Source organism: Lycorma delicatula, chromosome 8 (genome assembly GCF_047948215.1).
Source record: "Lycorma delicatula isolate Av1 chromosome 8, ASM4794821v1, whole genome shotgun sequence".
Lineage (NCBI taxonomy): Eukaryota > Metazoa > Arthropoda > Insecta > Hemiptera > Fulgoridae > Lycorma > Lycorma delicatula.
The window spans coordinates 46,273,426-46,290,076 of record NC_134462.1 but is presented as its reverse complement, the minus strand read 5'-3'; the positions used below and the strand labels follow the sequence as shown (position 1 = coordinate 46,290,076).

The window sequence follows — 16,651 nt, the reverse complement described above, 5'->3', positions numbered from 1 at the left end:
CTCTCTTTAAAAACCTTTAAACATCTTTTCATAGGGTGTCATTATCTGTGTCTCTTCACAGAAAAACTGCAGTAATAAAAAATACAGCCAACTTGTTACTTTTACAAATTGAGTGCATTGTAAAAATGTTTTTCCTATCATTTAAGTTATTGTTATAATGCTTTTCATCATGTCAAGTGCATTAACCAAGAAGCCATAGACAGTGTAGCCTAACCTGTACATGAAAACTGATTGAGTGGGTTTGTATTAAAATAAGATTTTCCATTCTTGGAAATTTGGTAATCTGGATGTAAAGGTACTACTTATATTTCATGAAGTTACATTGGTTTCTATGTTTCAAACAATTGCAGTTTAGTTTACTACTTTCATATAGATATTAACAAAAAACTTATTTTGAACTATAAATAATAATACTTTAGTTACTCAGATAGTTAAAAAAATGAATTTTTATGATTTGTGATGTTTGAAGATGAAACCTTCAAAATTAATTATATAACACCTTTTGTTACAGTTGGTCAGTAAAATTTTCACCAAACCATTGATCCCACTAATTGCCTAATTAACTAATATAGAGTGATTGTTAAGTTGCACAACCCAAATTTTTCTATTTTGTAAGAATGTCAGTTAAATTTGTAAAAGATATTTTAATTAGGGTAATTTTTTGTGTAACAGAATATTGTACCATAGCACTGCTAGATCATGCCTTCAGGCAACAGTGGGCGTGACACCGGGCAGTTTGTTTAGTTTGAGCGGCAATGTCTCTCCGAGCAGTAAGTCTCTTTGAAAACTTTCTATCCAGACTGGGCTATCTTACAGAAGTGTTCATAAGGCTACTAAAGTTCTAAAATTACATCCGTTGACCCACCGGGTTGGTCTAGAGGTGAACGCGTCTTCCCAAATCAGCTGATTTGGAAGTCGAGAGTTCCAGCGTTCAAGTCCTAGTAAAGTCAGTTATTTTTACACGGATTTGAATACTATGGATACTGGTGTTCTTTGGTGGTTGGGTTTCAATTAACCATTCCTCTCAGGAATGGTTGAACTGAGATTGTGCAAGACTGCACTTCATTTACTACACTCACACATATCATCCTCATTCATCCTCTGAAGCGTTATCTGAATGGTAATTACCGGAGGCTAAACAGGAAAAAGAAAGAAAAATTACATCCGTATCAGATTAACGTAAGTCATCAGTTCCAAGAACCAGGTAAGGAGAAACGAATGCAATATTGTTGCTGGTTTAGAAATTTCATTCGAAATGACATATCTGTTCTAAACAAGGTTTTTTCAGTGATGAAGCTTGATTTCATCTTAGAGGATATGTTAACAGTCAAAATTTCAGAATATGGTCTTCAGGTAACCCACATATGTTCCATGAACAGCCATTATATTCCCTATCTTTTTTTGGAAACCATCACACAGATGAACGGTATCATGACACAGATGAACGGTATCAAGAAATAATCATTAGTTTATAGCTTTGCTACATGTTGATAAACGTGATTGCTGGCTGCAACAAGACAGAGCAACTGCACACACGGTGAACAGTAGTATGTACACTTTCTTCGATGACTGGATAATTTCTCGTGGTCTATGGCCTGCTCGTTCACCGGTTTATATTAGTTATATAATGTTTTATGAATGGTTTATACTTCAAATTAAACATAGTATCTTAATCTCTAAAAGAAGTAGATGCTGCTCAAACATTTTCCTAACTTCGATTATGTTATTTATTAATCGTAATTCAGAAACACGAAATGTTTCGAATCAGTTTCAATAAACGGTTTACTAACGATTTCCACTCAGTAATAGTAAAAACCTGGACAAGTACGACTGCGTCCAGCAAAGCGCGGTAAAATGTCTAACCCTTCTTGCATTCTGAGATTCAGTGTATTATTGTGATGGTTTTTGTTAGTTTATAGGTCGTAAAAAATTAATTTGAATTATTTATTCTATGAATTGTTACTTTTCTATGAAAAAGAAGTGATGTGTATGGTATATGATTGCGTGAACTGTATAATTATTAGTAATAGACATACATTAAAATGGATATACGACAGTCATTATTTTTAGAATTTCCATGTCGAGTAAAACAGATAGAACAATTGTGTCAGTTGATTGGAGTGGTAAGTTTTTGAATTATTCCTACGCCTAGAAATTACTGCTTTGAATTTGTTTTGGTTCCCAAAATACTATACTAATAATTGAAGTTATAGGTAAAGTTTTTTCTAGAATTTCCTTTTTTAAATTTTATTAATACTATGATTTTAAGACATTTAATAAATTTAAAAATTCATGGAGCCCATAGCCCACCAGATCATAATGTCTGTTGATGTGTGACTACAGATTATTTATGAGTACTACGAGTGTATTTTAGATTTATCTTTCTGGACTTCGCCAATCAACATTACTGTACAGTTGTTTAGAATTACCCCTGTATTAAAATTAACTAAGTAGTTGAAATTTCAGTTTAGTTGTTTTTATGTTGGATCATGCATTAATAAATTTCAATTAAAAAAAATTAAATTTTTTTTAAAAACCACAGTATTTTTTTAAACATTTTCCAGTGCTGAGGAAATATTATCACCATCTTTTTTTACATTTGTTGCTTAATTTTCTGTACATAATTATGTTTAATGCGTAGAATTAATTAATTTATTTAAATTCACTTGAATAGATACAATATGATAATACACATATAATAAAAATTTAAAAATATAGATTTAATGAATCATTTTTTAATAATACACATCTAGCCTGCTCTCAAAAGTAAATATTTAAACCTAGAGTTAGAATAATGATAAACATAAAGTAATAAAAACAATCTTATCAAAATCATAATTTCTAAAATACTGAAATATTAGTATTTAAATTTACCTAAATACCACCCAAAGTAGAAAGGAAATAATTTATAGGAAACCAAAATATATTACAAGTTTAATATAAACACAATATAACTTTATACAACACATACACCAAATAATGAACATTACAGTAAAATATCTTTTATAAAAACATCACTTTTTTTTTTGTTTTCAGTCATTTGACTGGTTTGATGCAGCTCTCCAAGATTCCCTATCTAGTGCTAGTCGTTTCATTTCAGTATACCCTCTACATCCTATATCCCTAACAATTTGTTTTATATATTCCAAACGTGGCCTGCCTACACAATTTTTTCCTTCTACCTGTCCTTCCAATATTAAAGCGACTATTCCAGGATACCTTAGTATGTGGCCTATAAGTCTGTCTCTTCCTTTAACTATATTTTTCCAAATGCTTCTTTCTTCATCTATTTGCCGCAATACCTCTTCATTTGTCACTTTATCCACCCATCTGATTTTTAACATTCTCCTATAGCACCACATTTCAAAAGCTTCTAATCTTTTCTTCTCAGATATTCTGATTGTCCAAGTTTCACTTCCATATAAAGCGACACTCTAAACATATACTTTCAAAAATCTTTTCCTGACATTTAAATTAATTTTTGATGTAAACAAATTATATTTCTTACTGAAGGCTCGTTTCGCTTGTGCTATTCAGCATTTTATATCGCTCCTGATTATGGGAATAAAAACAAAAATATCCAAATTAATATACACTGCTAAAATCATGGTCATTATTTGCAGTAAAATCCTTCAAATATTTCTTTAAGGAGTGAATAGAAACAAAATTACTGAAATCAGTATCAGGCATTAACAATAATTGACTAGCTGAATTATATAAATCTCTCATAAAGAGAACTCTGTTAGCAAAAGGTATACAAATATTAATCATAAATGAATGTCTAGTTATACAGAAATGATTATTAGAATTTAAGTAAATGTTGATGTGTATAAATAAATAATAATACATTTTTAACATATAAATTTTTAAGATTATCATCTTTAAACAAAGAAAGCAAATTACTAGGAAAAATGGTTTAACCAGTCAAATTTTTAAAGGAGTTAATAGTAACTAGTAGCAGCTGGAGTACGTAACGTATTCTCCCAAATCAAAATGCTATATGGGAGTAGTGCCTGAACTAATGCACAATAAGCCATTCTAAGATAGTTATAAGACAAAATATGCCTAAGAATCCTAAACTTGTAATGAAACCTTTTTAACCAGATTATTTATATGGATATTAAACTAAAGATGCAATCTAAATCAGTCCCAAGATACTTAACAGAATTAACAAAAGTTAGCACAATACAATTACAAGTATCATATTAAACTGACAGCAATCAATTTATGTAAAACTATTTTATTATTTATAATTTTCTCCTTTTAGAAAAATAAACTACTTTACTTTTAATTACATTAATACATAAAAATTTTTATTCATCCAATCATTAACAAATTTCAGACTCAGATTAGCCTTCATTATAACATTATCAAAGAACTATCACAAAAAACAATGGCCATGCAAACACTGTTTGTTTTGTTAATGAACAAAACAAACAGTTTTACCCTGAATATTCAAATAGACGCGATACCTTTTTTTTTTTGGTATTGCATGTACCAAGAATAAAATCAGGCCCTGTGGAACCCCAGAAATCATTGGAAGATTATCCTTAAATACACCATTCAGTTTAACACGTGTTTTGTTTCTTAAAAATGGCCAATAAATTCAAAACAATTCCCCTAATACCAATACTGTGCAATTTATTCAAAAGAAGTAAATGATTAACAGAATCAAAGGCTTTTTTTATATCCAGAAAAATCTTGACATGCTCACCATCATCCAACCTTTCCAGAATCAGATTTGTAAGAGTAAACAAGGCAATATATAATAATTTTCCAAAACATTAAGAAAATGATCCAGTGCCTCATCTACATCGCAGCATTCAATTATAGAAGTTAAACATTCATTTTCAGTGTCAGCCTTCAGTTTCATCTCATCAATACAAATACAATTATTATCATTATTTAAATTAAACATATCACACTTATATCATCCAGCAACACCATGTTTTTTAAGTCTCCAATGATCCTGTAACAGAAAAATGATCAGTGTTTCTAAGACATAACCATTGGGCTTAAAAAAAATCATGATTTCTTATAAAAGTATGATCAGTACAAGAACTCATACAATGTTAACCAAAGGATGTGTAAGCAAAAACCAGCCTTAATGCTTAAATATTCAACAGTTATTTAATTATTCCCCAATAAATTAATATTAATATCGCCACATAGAATGTGTACTTTAAATAACTGATGGATTTCAAATGGAAATACTCATAAGATAAACATTCTCCTAGTTCAAAGCTAGGAGATCTATAAATAACTGTCAAGCATATGGTATGTCACTATTATTAAACTTAATAAAAACAATCTAAATGACATCTAATGTAAACACTGATATTATCATGTTTATTCAGACTGATAATGCTGAATCTGACAATGCAATGATTCATTCCATGTCTCAACAAAAGTTATAAAGTCAAAATTAATTTTTATATAGCCTAACAAAGCAAAAAACTGGTCTAAATGACAATTTATGCTTTTAACATTACAGCAAATAAACTTCAGATCACCCAACCTAAAGAAAGAACAATTATCCTTGACTTGGATAGTCTCAGTGTTATAATTACCAACATGTAACATATCACAGAACATAAATTATAAAAGTAAACCAATGAAATAATAAAAATTTAATTAATAAATCTATTTTTAAATTCAGACAGACCAACACTACCAACTATAAGTTATGTTGGTATCGTCTTCTGATGTAAATTTTTCCACTATTAACCCAAAAATACTTGAAATTAATATGTTGCATGAAAACCTTGCATACAAAGAGCAAATCTTTGTAGTAAGAGGACAAATGATGATTAAAAAAACCTGATCCTCTTTTAGGTTTTTATTAATATGAGTCATCATAAAGTTACCATTTTTCTTTCTATATACTTTAAATCTAGCCAACCACTTTTCTTTTGCAAATCTAGAAACAATACTATGATAGATGGTCAGTCTTTATTTTTAGTAGTATTTATTCTATGAACAGTGTTGACACCATTATTGTCACTGGAAATATTTAAGCAGTAGAAGAAAAATAGGCCTACAGCCGGCCGCGAAAATGTTATATGGTTTATGTTTTATTACACATGATTTTGTTAAATGTTTTTACTGATTTTAACTAAATAACGTTCATGAATTTAGCGTACTAACAACAAAAAGCTTAAAATCCTGAACATTTTTAGCTGTTTCTTGAGTTGTGATTTTTTAACACAGCTCTCACTCTAATGTTTGCCTTTTTTATCCCCAAAACACAAATATAATTTTAGATAAATTTTTTATATCAAGAAGTATAAATTGCTCGTATGCTGCACATAGCCACCCGGCACACACATGGTTAAATTATTCGTATGCTGCACATAGCCACCCGGCACACACATGGTCCGTCCTGCGCCAATAGCAGCTCAAGTTAAAATGTGAGCATGGACATCAAACAAACAAACCCACACACCATTCCGTTTACATGACTGCCTAAAAAGGAGTGTAATGTATTTAGGTTGTATGTATATATGTTCCACCGTAGCAGCTCAATGGCTGAACTGATTTAGATGTATGACCCCATGTTAGAATCCTTATGTTATCAGGAATGTCATAGGCTGTATAAATATCTATTCTATATACATTATGTGTTTAAAAAAAATTGAAAAATCTATCAGATGAATGAGTTGTTTTTGAATAATTCACATCTTGCATATGAGGTTTTTGAGTCATTCAGAATGAAGCGTTGAGATGCTATGTATTCAAAAACGACTCATTCATCTGATAGATTTTTCAAATCTATCATTTGATAGATCAAATGATCAATTTTATGTCATTTTTTTTTCGTTTTCTGTTTAGCCTCCGGAACCACCATAAGGTATTATTTCACAGGATGAATGTGGATGATGTGTATGAGTGTAAATGAAGTGTAGTTTTCTACAGTCTCAGGTCGACCATTTTTGAGATGTGTGGTTAATTGAAAGCACTGATATCCACGATCTAGTATTCAAATCCGTATAATTATTCATATAACTAGTGTTTTTATATGACTGCCCAAAAAGAACTGTAATTGTTATTGTTTATATATGCATGTATGTATGTATGTACGTTTGTTTCACCTTAGCAGCTCAATGGCTGAACCGACTTAGATGTTTGACCACGCACTGGAATCCTTATGTTACCAGGACATAGGCTATATAAATATATATTTATGTATGTTTAAATAGATTTTAAAATTTAGAATAAAGTACACAAAATTATTACCGCATGCCCATCAATTATCCTATATTAAAGAGCAATATTTGTCAGCAATGTTTTTTTTTTCTTTTTTGGCAGTCATGATTTTAATTTTCAATATTTATCTTTTGTTTATGGGAAAGATTAAAATTTCTCTTACCACCTTCAGTAATTGCTCCCTAACTTCAATGATTAATTTCATTTGTTTTTAGGAAGAAATGGATTCCTTACAAGACATTTCCACTTTTTCAATGTTTTTTTATTTTTTATTTTAAATTTGCTTCTCTTAAACCAAACACTCAAAAAAAATTTTCAATTTACAAATACTAAGAATTACTTTTATTTATTGTTTTTAGAATGGAGAATGCTTACCAAGTAGTGTTTTTATTTATGGACAAACAGCTACTGGAAAATCATCTATTGTTAAAAGGTTATTACAGTTGTCCAGAGCTTCATTTCATTTTGCTAATTGTATTGAATGTTATACAACAAGGTTATTGTTAGAACCTATGTTGGAGGATTTAATTGGTAAGCACATATAATTTTTAATATTTTGTAAAATTTTCAATATTTTAACAAACAGAACCAAATTGTGTTTTTAACATTACTTAAAAAAATTTTGTTTGTCTTGCTTGCTATTGCTTTTTATGATTATCTTCACTGATTGGTTGTTGCGCTTACTTTGATATATTCTGATGTTATTGATGACAGTTTATTTTAGTTAGGAAAGCATTATTGTTTGATCAAATAGCGTTGTTAAATAATAACATTATACATGAACAGACAAATCAAATAATAAATAATGATGAAAAAAAACCCGATTCTCTTTAATATTTTTATTAATATGCATCATCAGAAAGTTACCATTTTTCTTTCTATATTCTTTAAATTTTGCCAACCACTCTTTTGAAAATCTAGAAACAAAACTACAATTAATCCTAGTACTTTCAATTCTAAAACATTCAATATTTTAATAATAAACAGAATCAAATTTTTTTTAAATATGTTACTTGAAAGAAAATCTTGTTTTACTATTGTTATTTACTAATTGTATCTTGTTTGTTTTATTACTTACTAATTTACTAGAGTACTGATTTTGAGTATGGAATTTGAGTTTTCAGAAGTCACCCATTATCCAAACCTGCTTTCCGACATTTAAATCTTATACTTTCCTGATCCTAAGCATAACTATATTGTATTAAAGTATGAAATAATGTAATTTCTCAGAATTACCATGATCCTAAAATATATTCTTTACTTTAATTCTTCTAAAGAAGGGAATTAATACTTATGAACAATATTTATTCTTGCTTATGAATTTTCAACAAACCCAAATCTAAATTCCTGGCAAGATTTTTTAGTCACCTTTTATTAAAATTTCTATCAGTTGCTGGTTATTAAAAGTGGCGTGCTTTATAGTGTTTTTAAATTGTAAATTTAAGTTTAGTCACTAGAATATAACTGAATTTTGTTTGTTAATGAGAAAGTAATTTACTTACTGTGTTTGGTTGAAGTAAGAGAAATACATGCAGTTACCAGGTGTTTTGTGAGTGGCATTTCAACAAGATACATTATGAAGAAGAGTTCAAATCTTTTTTTGATAGTATTATAATGCCACCCTTAAATATTGTGAGAATGGTATTACAGGCTATCTCAGCTGTTTATTTAGGTGAATACCTAAAATATCATATATAGTGATACAATGTTTTGACTAAGTAGATATTAAGAGAATGAACTGGCCACCCAGAAGTCTAACATAATTCTATTGATTACACAGTCCTGCCTTTTGTAACGATTGAAAAATCATTAAAAAGGATTAAAAATTGTTTTCAATTTGTTAGCCAATTTGTATATTTGTAGTTGCTGAATTCAAATATGACCTCATGTTTCTCCACCATGTAAGGATTTTTCATTAAAAGGCTTCAAAATTTTTTTTAATATAAAAACCAATTTTTAATTAAATTTAGAATGTATTTACAAGTGATTTGAAAAACAAAATTACTTTAAAATATCATTAAAACTAATGAAAAAACACAGTAAAGTACTACTTATGTCCTTACAAGTCCTTGGCTTTTAGAGGCTGAAAATTGTACAAAACATCTTTTTTTTGTTTCGATGCTCCTTTTGGTGTTGCTTTTTCTTCTGTGGTCTCACAACAAGTTGTCACTTCTTAACACCCAGCAATAGTCAATTATCATGCTCACGATCCATCTGTGATGGTTCCTCTTCATTTCTTTCATGTTTTGTTGGAATTTTTCCCCTGCTCCTTACTTACTGGACCAAGATTTTTGGGAAATTAGCCAAGGTACAAATCTAGAAAATGCGTCTTATTAGCCCATTTCACACCCTAAATTTTTGAACCTTTCTAACATATTTTATACAATATTTTTATAATCTTAAGATTACTACTAAGATTTATAATCTTAAATTTATTTTTATAGATCTTAATTTTCCACAAATGTTTAAGATTTAAGTTTCCACAAATGTAGCTGAAACAGTCAGGCACATTGACACAGCCATTTGATACCATTGAAATTTAATTTAATAAAAACTTGGCATTTCAACACCAAAAGGTCTGTTGAAATCACTAGGTAGATTCCAGACAATTTTATCATCACAGACCTGTATTATTTGATAATAAAGGAACATTCAAATTTATATATTATAATTTAAGTTTACTGTTAATACTTAGATGAAATCTATCCTATTATAAATGTAGAATTTAATATAACTTAACGGATCTCCGGGTGGGGACTACTAAGGAAGGGGTCACCAGAAAACTAAAAAATAACATTCTACGAGTCGGAGCGTGGAATGTTAGAAGCTTGAAAAAGGTTGGTAGGCTAGAAAATTTAAAAAGGGAACTGGTAGGATGAAGGTGGATATAGTAGGAATTAGTGAGGTTCGGTGGGAAGAGGAAGGCGACTTTTGGACAGGTAATTTTAGAGTAATTAACTCAGCGTCAAATAATGGGCAGGCAGGAGTAGGTTTCGTGATAACAAGAAGATAGGGAGGAGAGTGGAGTATTTCAAGACGCATAGCGATAGAATCATTGTAATAAGGATAAAATCAAAACCTAAACCGACAACGATTGTTAACGTCTATATGCCTACAAGCGCCCATGATGATGATGAGGTAGAGTGTGTATACGAAGAGATTGATGAAGCAATTAAACACGTAAAAGGAGATGAAAATGTAATAATAGTTGGAGATTGGAATGCAAGCATTGGAAAAGGCAAGGAAGGAAATATAGTGGGTGAATACGGGCTGGGCAAAAGGAATGAAAGAGGGGACCGACTTATAGAGTTTTGCACGAAGTATAATTTAGTAATTGCCAACACCCAATTTAAAAATCATAATAGAAGAAATACACTTGGAAAAATCCAGGCGATACTGCAAGGTATCAGATAGATTATATCATGGTTAAGCAAAGATTTAGAAATCAACTAGTTGACTGCAAAACTAATTGATAGCGACCATAATTTGGTGATAATGAAATGTAGATTGGGGTTTAAAAACCTGAAGAAAAGGTGTCAGATGAATCGGTGGAATTTAGAGAAGCTTGAGGAAGAGGAGGTAAAGAAGATTTTTGAGGAGGACATCGCAAGAGGTCTGAGTAAAAAAGATAAGGTAGTAAATGTAGAAGAAGAATGGGAGAATGTTAAAAAGGAAATTCTTAAATCAGCAGAAGCATACTTAGGCGGAATAAAGAGAACTGGTGGAAAACCTTGGGTTTCAGACAATATATTCCAGCTGATGGATGAACGTAGAAAATATAAGAATGCTAGTGATGAAGAAAGTAAAAGGAACTATCGGCAATTAAGAAATGCTATAAACAGGAAGTGCAAACTGGCGAAAGAAGAGTGGATTAAAGAAAAGTGTTCAGAAGTGAAAGAGAAATGAACATTGGTAAAATAGACGGAGCATACAGGAAAGTTAAGGAAAATTTTGGGGTACATAAATTAAAATCTAATAATGTGTTAAACAAAGATGGTACACCAATATATAATACGAAAGGTAAAGTCGATAGATGGGTGGAATATATTGAAGAGTTATATGGAGGAAATGAATTAGAAAATGGTGTTACAGAGGAAGTTGAGGAGGATGAAATGGGAGAAAGTTGAGATCTGATTTTAAGAGAGCATTAAAAGATTTAAATGGCAGAGAGGCTCCTGGAATAGACGGAATACCTGTAGAATTACTGCGCAGTGCAGGTGAAGAAGCGATTGATAGATTATACAACTGGTGTGTAATATTTATGAAAAAGGGGAATTTTCGTCAGACTTCAAAAAAAGTGTTATAGTAATGATACCAAAGAAAGCAGGAGCAGATAAATGTGAAGAATACAGAACTAGTCATGCATCAAAAATCTTAACTAGAATTCCATACAGAAGAATTTAGAGGAGAGTGGAGGAAGTGTTAGGAGAAGACCAATTTGGTTTCAGGAAAAGTATAGGGACAAGGGAAGCAATTTTAGGCCTCAGATTAATAGTAGAAGGAAGATTAAAGAAAAGCAAACCAACATACTTGGCGTTTATAGACCTAGAAAAGGCATTCGATAACGTAGACTGGAATAAAATGTTCAGCATTTTAAAAAATTAGGGTTCAAATACAGAGATAGAAGAACAATTGCTAACATGTACAGGAACCAAACAGTAACAGTAACAATTGAAGAACATAAGAAAGAAGCCGTAATAAGAAAGGGAGTCCGACAAGGATGTTCCCTATCTCCGTTACTTTTTTATCTTTACATGGAACTAGCAGTTAATGATGTTAAAGAACAATTTAGATTCGGAGTAACAATACAAGGTGAAAAGATAAAGATGCTACGATTTGCTGATGATATAGTAATTCTAGCCGAGAGTAAAAAGGATTTAGAAGAAACAATGAACGGCATAGATGAAGTCCTACGCAAGAACTATCGCATGAAAATAAACAAGAACAAAACAAAAGTAATGAAATGTAGTAGAAATAACAAAGATGGACCACTGAATGTGAAAATAGAAAGAGAAAAGATTATGGAGGTAGAAGAATTTTGTTATTTGGGAGGTAGAATTACTAAAGATGGACGAAGCAGGAGCGATATAAAATGCCGAAAAGCACAAGCTAAACGAGCCTTCAGTAAGAAATATAATTTGTTTACATCAAAAATTAATTTAAATGTCAGGAAAAGATTTTTGAAAGTGTATGTTTGGAGTGTCGCTTATATGGAAGTGAAACTTGGACAATCGGAGTATCTGAGAAGAAAAGATTAGAAGCTTTTGAAATGTGGTGCTATAGGAGAATGTTAAAAATCAGATGGGTAAAGTGACAAATGAAGAGGTATTGCGGCAAATAGATGAAGAAAGAAGCATTTGGAAAAATATAGTTAAAAGAAGAGACAGACTTATAGGCCACATACTAAGGCATCCTGGAATAGTCGCTTTAATATTGGAAGGACAGGTAGAAGGGAAAAATTGTGTAGGCAGGCCACGTTTGGAATATGTAAAACAAATTGTTAGGGATGTAGGATGTAGAGGGTATACTGAAATGAAATGACTAGCACTAGATAGAGAATCTTGGAGAGCTGCATCAAACCAGTCAAATGACAAGACAAAAAAAATAAAAATATGTAACTTAGCAAATTCTCAGTAAAGCAATTATATAATAACTAATATACTTTGATTTGCAGTGAATTTCCGTTTCTATTCTATAACATTTTACTTAATTATTAATTACAATTTATTGTTAATTTGTTTTTATTAATATTCTTCAGTACATTAAAAGAGATTTTCAATTAATTTTTTTTTAAATTCTTGTTTTAGTATTTTTATCAAGTAAGCTAAACATATTTCCATGCAAAGAATTTGAAAGTTAGATTATAGCATATGGATTCATAACAAATGTATTGTTATAAAATTTAAATACTTTAAATCATTATAAACTTACTTTATTACTAGTTAGTCGAAAGCACTACATTAAGATTATGCAATAAAGGTGGATCTATTATTGTTTAACACCTATGAACCATGGAAACTGAGTAATAAAATGTAGCTGACTGTTTGAAATTATAGTTACATCACCTCCTGTTTCTGTGATGCTACTTTTCTCCGGATGATTCTTGATAATTCCTGATATTTTCAAACATCAGGTTGTGAGGTGATACAGATTACTGTCTGATCCAGGGCTTTTTATATGTTTACTAACAGTAAAACTTTACAAATTTGAATGTTTCAGTAACTTTACTACCTAAAAAGCTGAATTTTTTTTAGAAACACCATTATAGATAATAATTTATGCAAGGTTATTACTTGATAAAAATTAAGTTCAGCAACCAAAAAATCGATCCCATTTTTAAAGCAGGGAACATAGAAAATACCTCAAGCTTTTTACCTTATAATGCAAAAAGATACTATAACAATAAACTTGAGTGAAGAATTGAATAACTTGCTAACTCAAAAGAGTCAATTCAATTTTTATGCTCATTTGCAACTATTTTCTCAATTTCAAAATTTATTCAAATTGATTTTTTTATATTAAAGGTTTGAATTTTTTAATGAACAGCAGAACCTTCTAACTTCTATGAATATTTTATTTAAATATTGTTGTGCAGTTTGCATGTATTTCACTTCAACTTAATCTCATTGTAAAACATTCTTTTTATTTTATTTAATTATATTCAATATTTTGTATGGAACTGTCAACATTGTTAATTTGTAACATTGATTCAGCAGTTAACTTTTCATTTAGCTGATATTTATAATTTTTGTTGTGGTACTTGAATTATTCATAAATTATATTATCTCTATGTTCAAAATAAAGCAGAATGTGTTACTTGTCTTCTGAATTGCGCTTAATAATTTTTTTCCACCATTTATAAAATATGAATCACAGAATTTAAGTTACAAAGAAAAAACAGAACAGCTCTACAAAAGACAAATTTTACTATATTGATATTTATTTTAAGATAAGTTTTAGTTGCTGTTTTGACAGATTACAAACTAATAAATGAATTGTTTATGTGTGACTGGATATAAAGTTTGATTTATAGCAAAAAAATTTATTTACTGAAAAAATAAACTTGGCCAAATTAAAACTACCAAGTTTTATAAAACTTAAAAAGATATTCAGAATAAGTCAGAAATAATCTTATCAGAATCATTAACAACTTTTGACTATCAGCAATAATTGCCAAATAATTTTTTTTTTTTTAATAGATTAAGAATTCCTACCCTTCTACATTAATAGTTTTTCTCTAAAAAATTATGTACTTCCTGAAGCAAATTAATGTGTTGTTATGGAATTAATTGTGACAAAGTAATCATTTTTACTCTGTATAATACTTTTTAAAGTTGTCAGAACTGATATCAAATAATAAGAAAAAGCTTCAACTTAAAAGCTTCAATTTATTGTGGTCCTGTCTTGACAGCAAGGCAGAATCAATATATGGCATTTTGGAAAACTGCTTTTTAACCATGGAAATTTTTTGGCCGATATAATTTAAAATGCATAAAAGTTATTGAAAATTGTAAGATAAGTACTTCAACATACTAATCCAATTGTTTTGGTCATTTCTGGAAAAAAATTAATAATATTGCTATTATTAAATAATATATTATTAAAATGGAAATTAGCTCATTTTAATTGGGCTTCAGATTTTATTTTGTTTATGCATCAAATTTCATTCAGCAGATTCATCATGAAGTAACAGATTAGGTGAAATTAAAATTTGAAATGTATTACATTTATGTATTCATTCTTTCATTTAAGGTTACTGAGGTTGCAGATACTTAAACCTAATTACATTACCACTGATCATTTATAAGTTCAGCATTGTATTTCAGAATTCAGTAAAGTTTTTTCTTTCTTATAATTAAATGTATTTTTGTTCAAAATTCATTAACTATTTTAATTTCTAAAAGCAGATAAAAATGTTTAAAAACTTATTTAGTTACATTATTATAATTTTTATTTTCTGTTTCAGATGAAAAATGTAGTAGTAAGAAGAATATCAGCAGATGTGATAATATAATGATTCTTGTTAATCAGTTAAAAATAGCTGCTTCTAAAGGACATTTTAATAATCGCAGTTGTTTTATTGTAAGTGATAGTTTGCATATAGATTTCTTGTTTTATCCAAATCGTGTTCTTATAGATAAATTGATTTGTGTAGACTTACAGGAAGAGGCAGAACAAAATCTTTGATTTTATTGTGGCCATACACTATAAAAGTCTATCAGACTATTCCATCAGCCTGACCTAAAAAGGATTGTGCATTTAGACGTAAACTCATAATGAAAGTGCATTGTGTTGAAAAATCTCTTTTCATGCATTCCTTTATTTATAGTATGAGATAGTGTTTGAACATGTCCTAATACCATGTTGGTTTCAGTTGGCTCCGGGGAAAATGAAGTAACTTGAATTTTGAAAGAACTTAAATTTTAGTATTTATTTGATGAGTCCAATTCATGTTATACTATCTTGTGTGGAATTTCCACATCCCGTACCCTAATATATTATACCTTACCACTCAGCAGGAAAGTAGGTTTATCATTCACTATTCAGTATTTTTAAATTAAGTTTTTGTCAGTTTCCATTCTATCAATCATTTAAACACAAAACTTACGTTTTTTAGTTACTGTTAATCAGATGTTACATTACCTGTAAAATGTGTGACTTAAATTACTGATAATTAAAAATCTTTCAGTTCTAAGTTGTGCATTTCTTGGTAATATTAACATGCATCTGTTATACTTGAAGATTATCTAATCTGCAACTGAAAATCTACTTTGAGTACAGTCTACATTTAGAAATTGATTGTTTCACATAGAAATATTTTTTTTGTACTAATTGGACTAGTATTTCTCCTGAATTATGATAAAAGAATGTGATTCAAAACCATTAACAGTACTCTTATAAATTTCCATGATGTCCAACTAGATTTTATTTTGTTTATGTATCAAATGCCATTCAGCAGCTTCACCATGAAGTAACAGATTAGGTGACATTAAAACTTGAAATGTATTGCATTCATTTCATTTATTCATTCATTTAAGGTTATTTAGGTTACAGATACTTAAACCTAATTATATTACTTACCTGTAATCATTTATAAGTTCAGCATTGTATTTCAGAATTCAGTAAAGTTTTTTCTTTCTTATAATTAAATGTATTTTTGTTCAAAATTCATAAACTAATTTAATTGCTATAATTTAAGAGATATTTTATAATAAATTATATTACTCTCATTATTGTAGGAAATATTGTAGCCTGTATTGTCAGTGCACTCGTGGCTTTTTTTATGTTAATTGGTTATACACATATTTTTTATTATTTCTGTATTATTAAAAATGTAATAATTTATTGAATTACTAATGTAGAGGCCTTATAGTTTTATTTCATTAATTTGTCATTGAAAAGGTATATATCTTTATTTTTAACTTGATGTTATGTCACAAACCCA

General features: G+C 29.5%; 1 protein-coding gene across 1 annotated transcript in view; it reads left to right on the top strand.

Annotated features, from left to right (window-relative positions):
• The first annotated feature begins 1,814 nt into the window (after positions 1-1,814).
• Orc5 (origin recognition complex subunit 5) overlaps positions 1,815-16,651 on the top strand; it is a 37,314-nt gene continuing 22,477 nt past the window's right edge. The window contains exons 1-3 of the mRNA XM_075373825.1: positions 1,815-2,123; positions 7,566-7,737; positions 15,173-15,288. Coding sequence (XP_075229940.1) covers positions 2,043-2,123; positions 7,566-7,737; positions 15,173-15,288 — 369 coding nt within the window. The 5' untranslated portion in view covers positions 1,815-2,042. The remainder of the gene's footprint in view (positions 2,124-7,565; positions 7,738-15,172; positions 15,289-16,651) is intronic.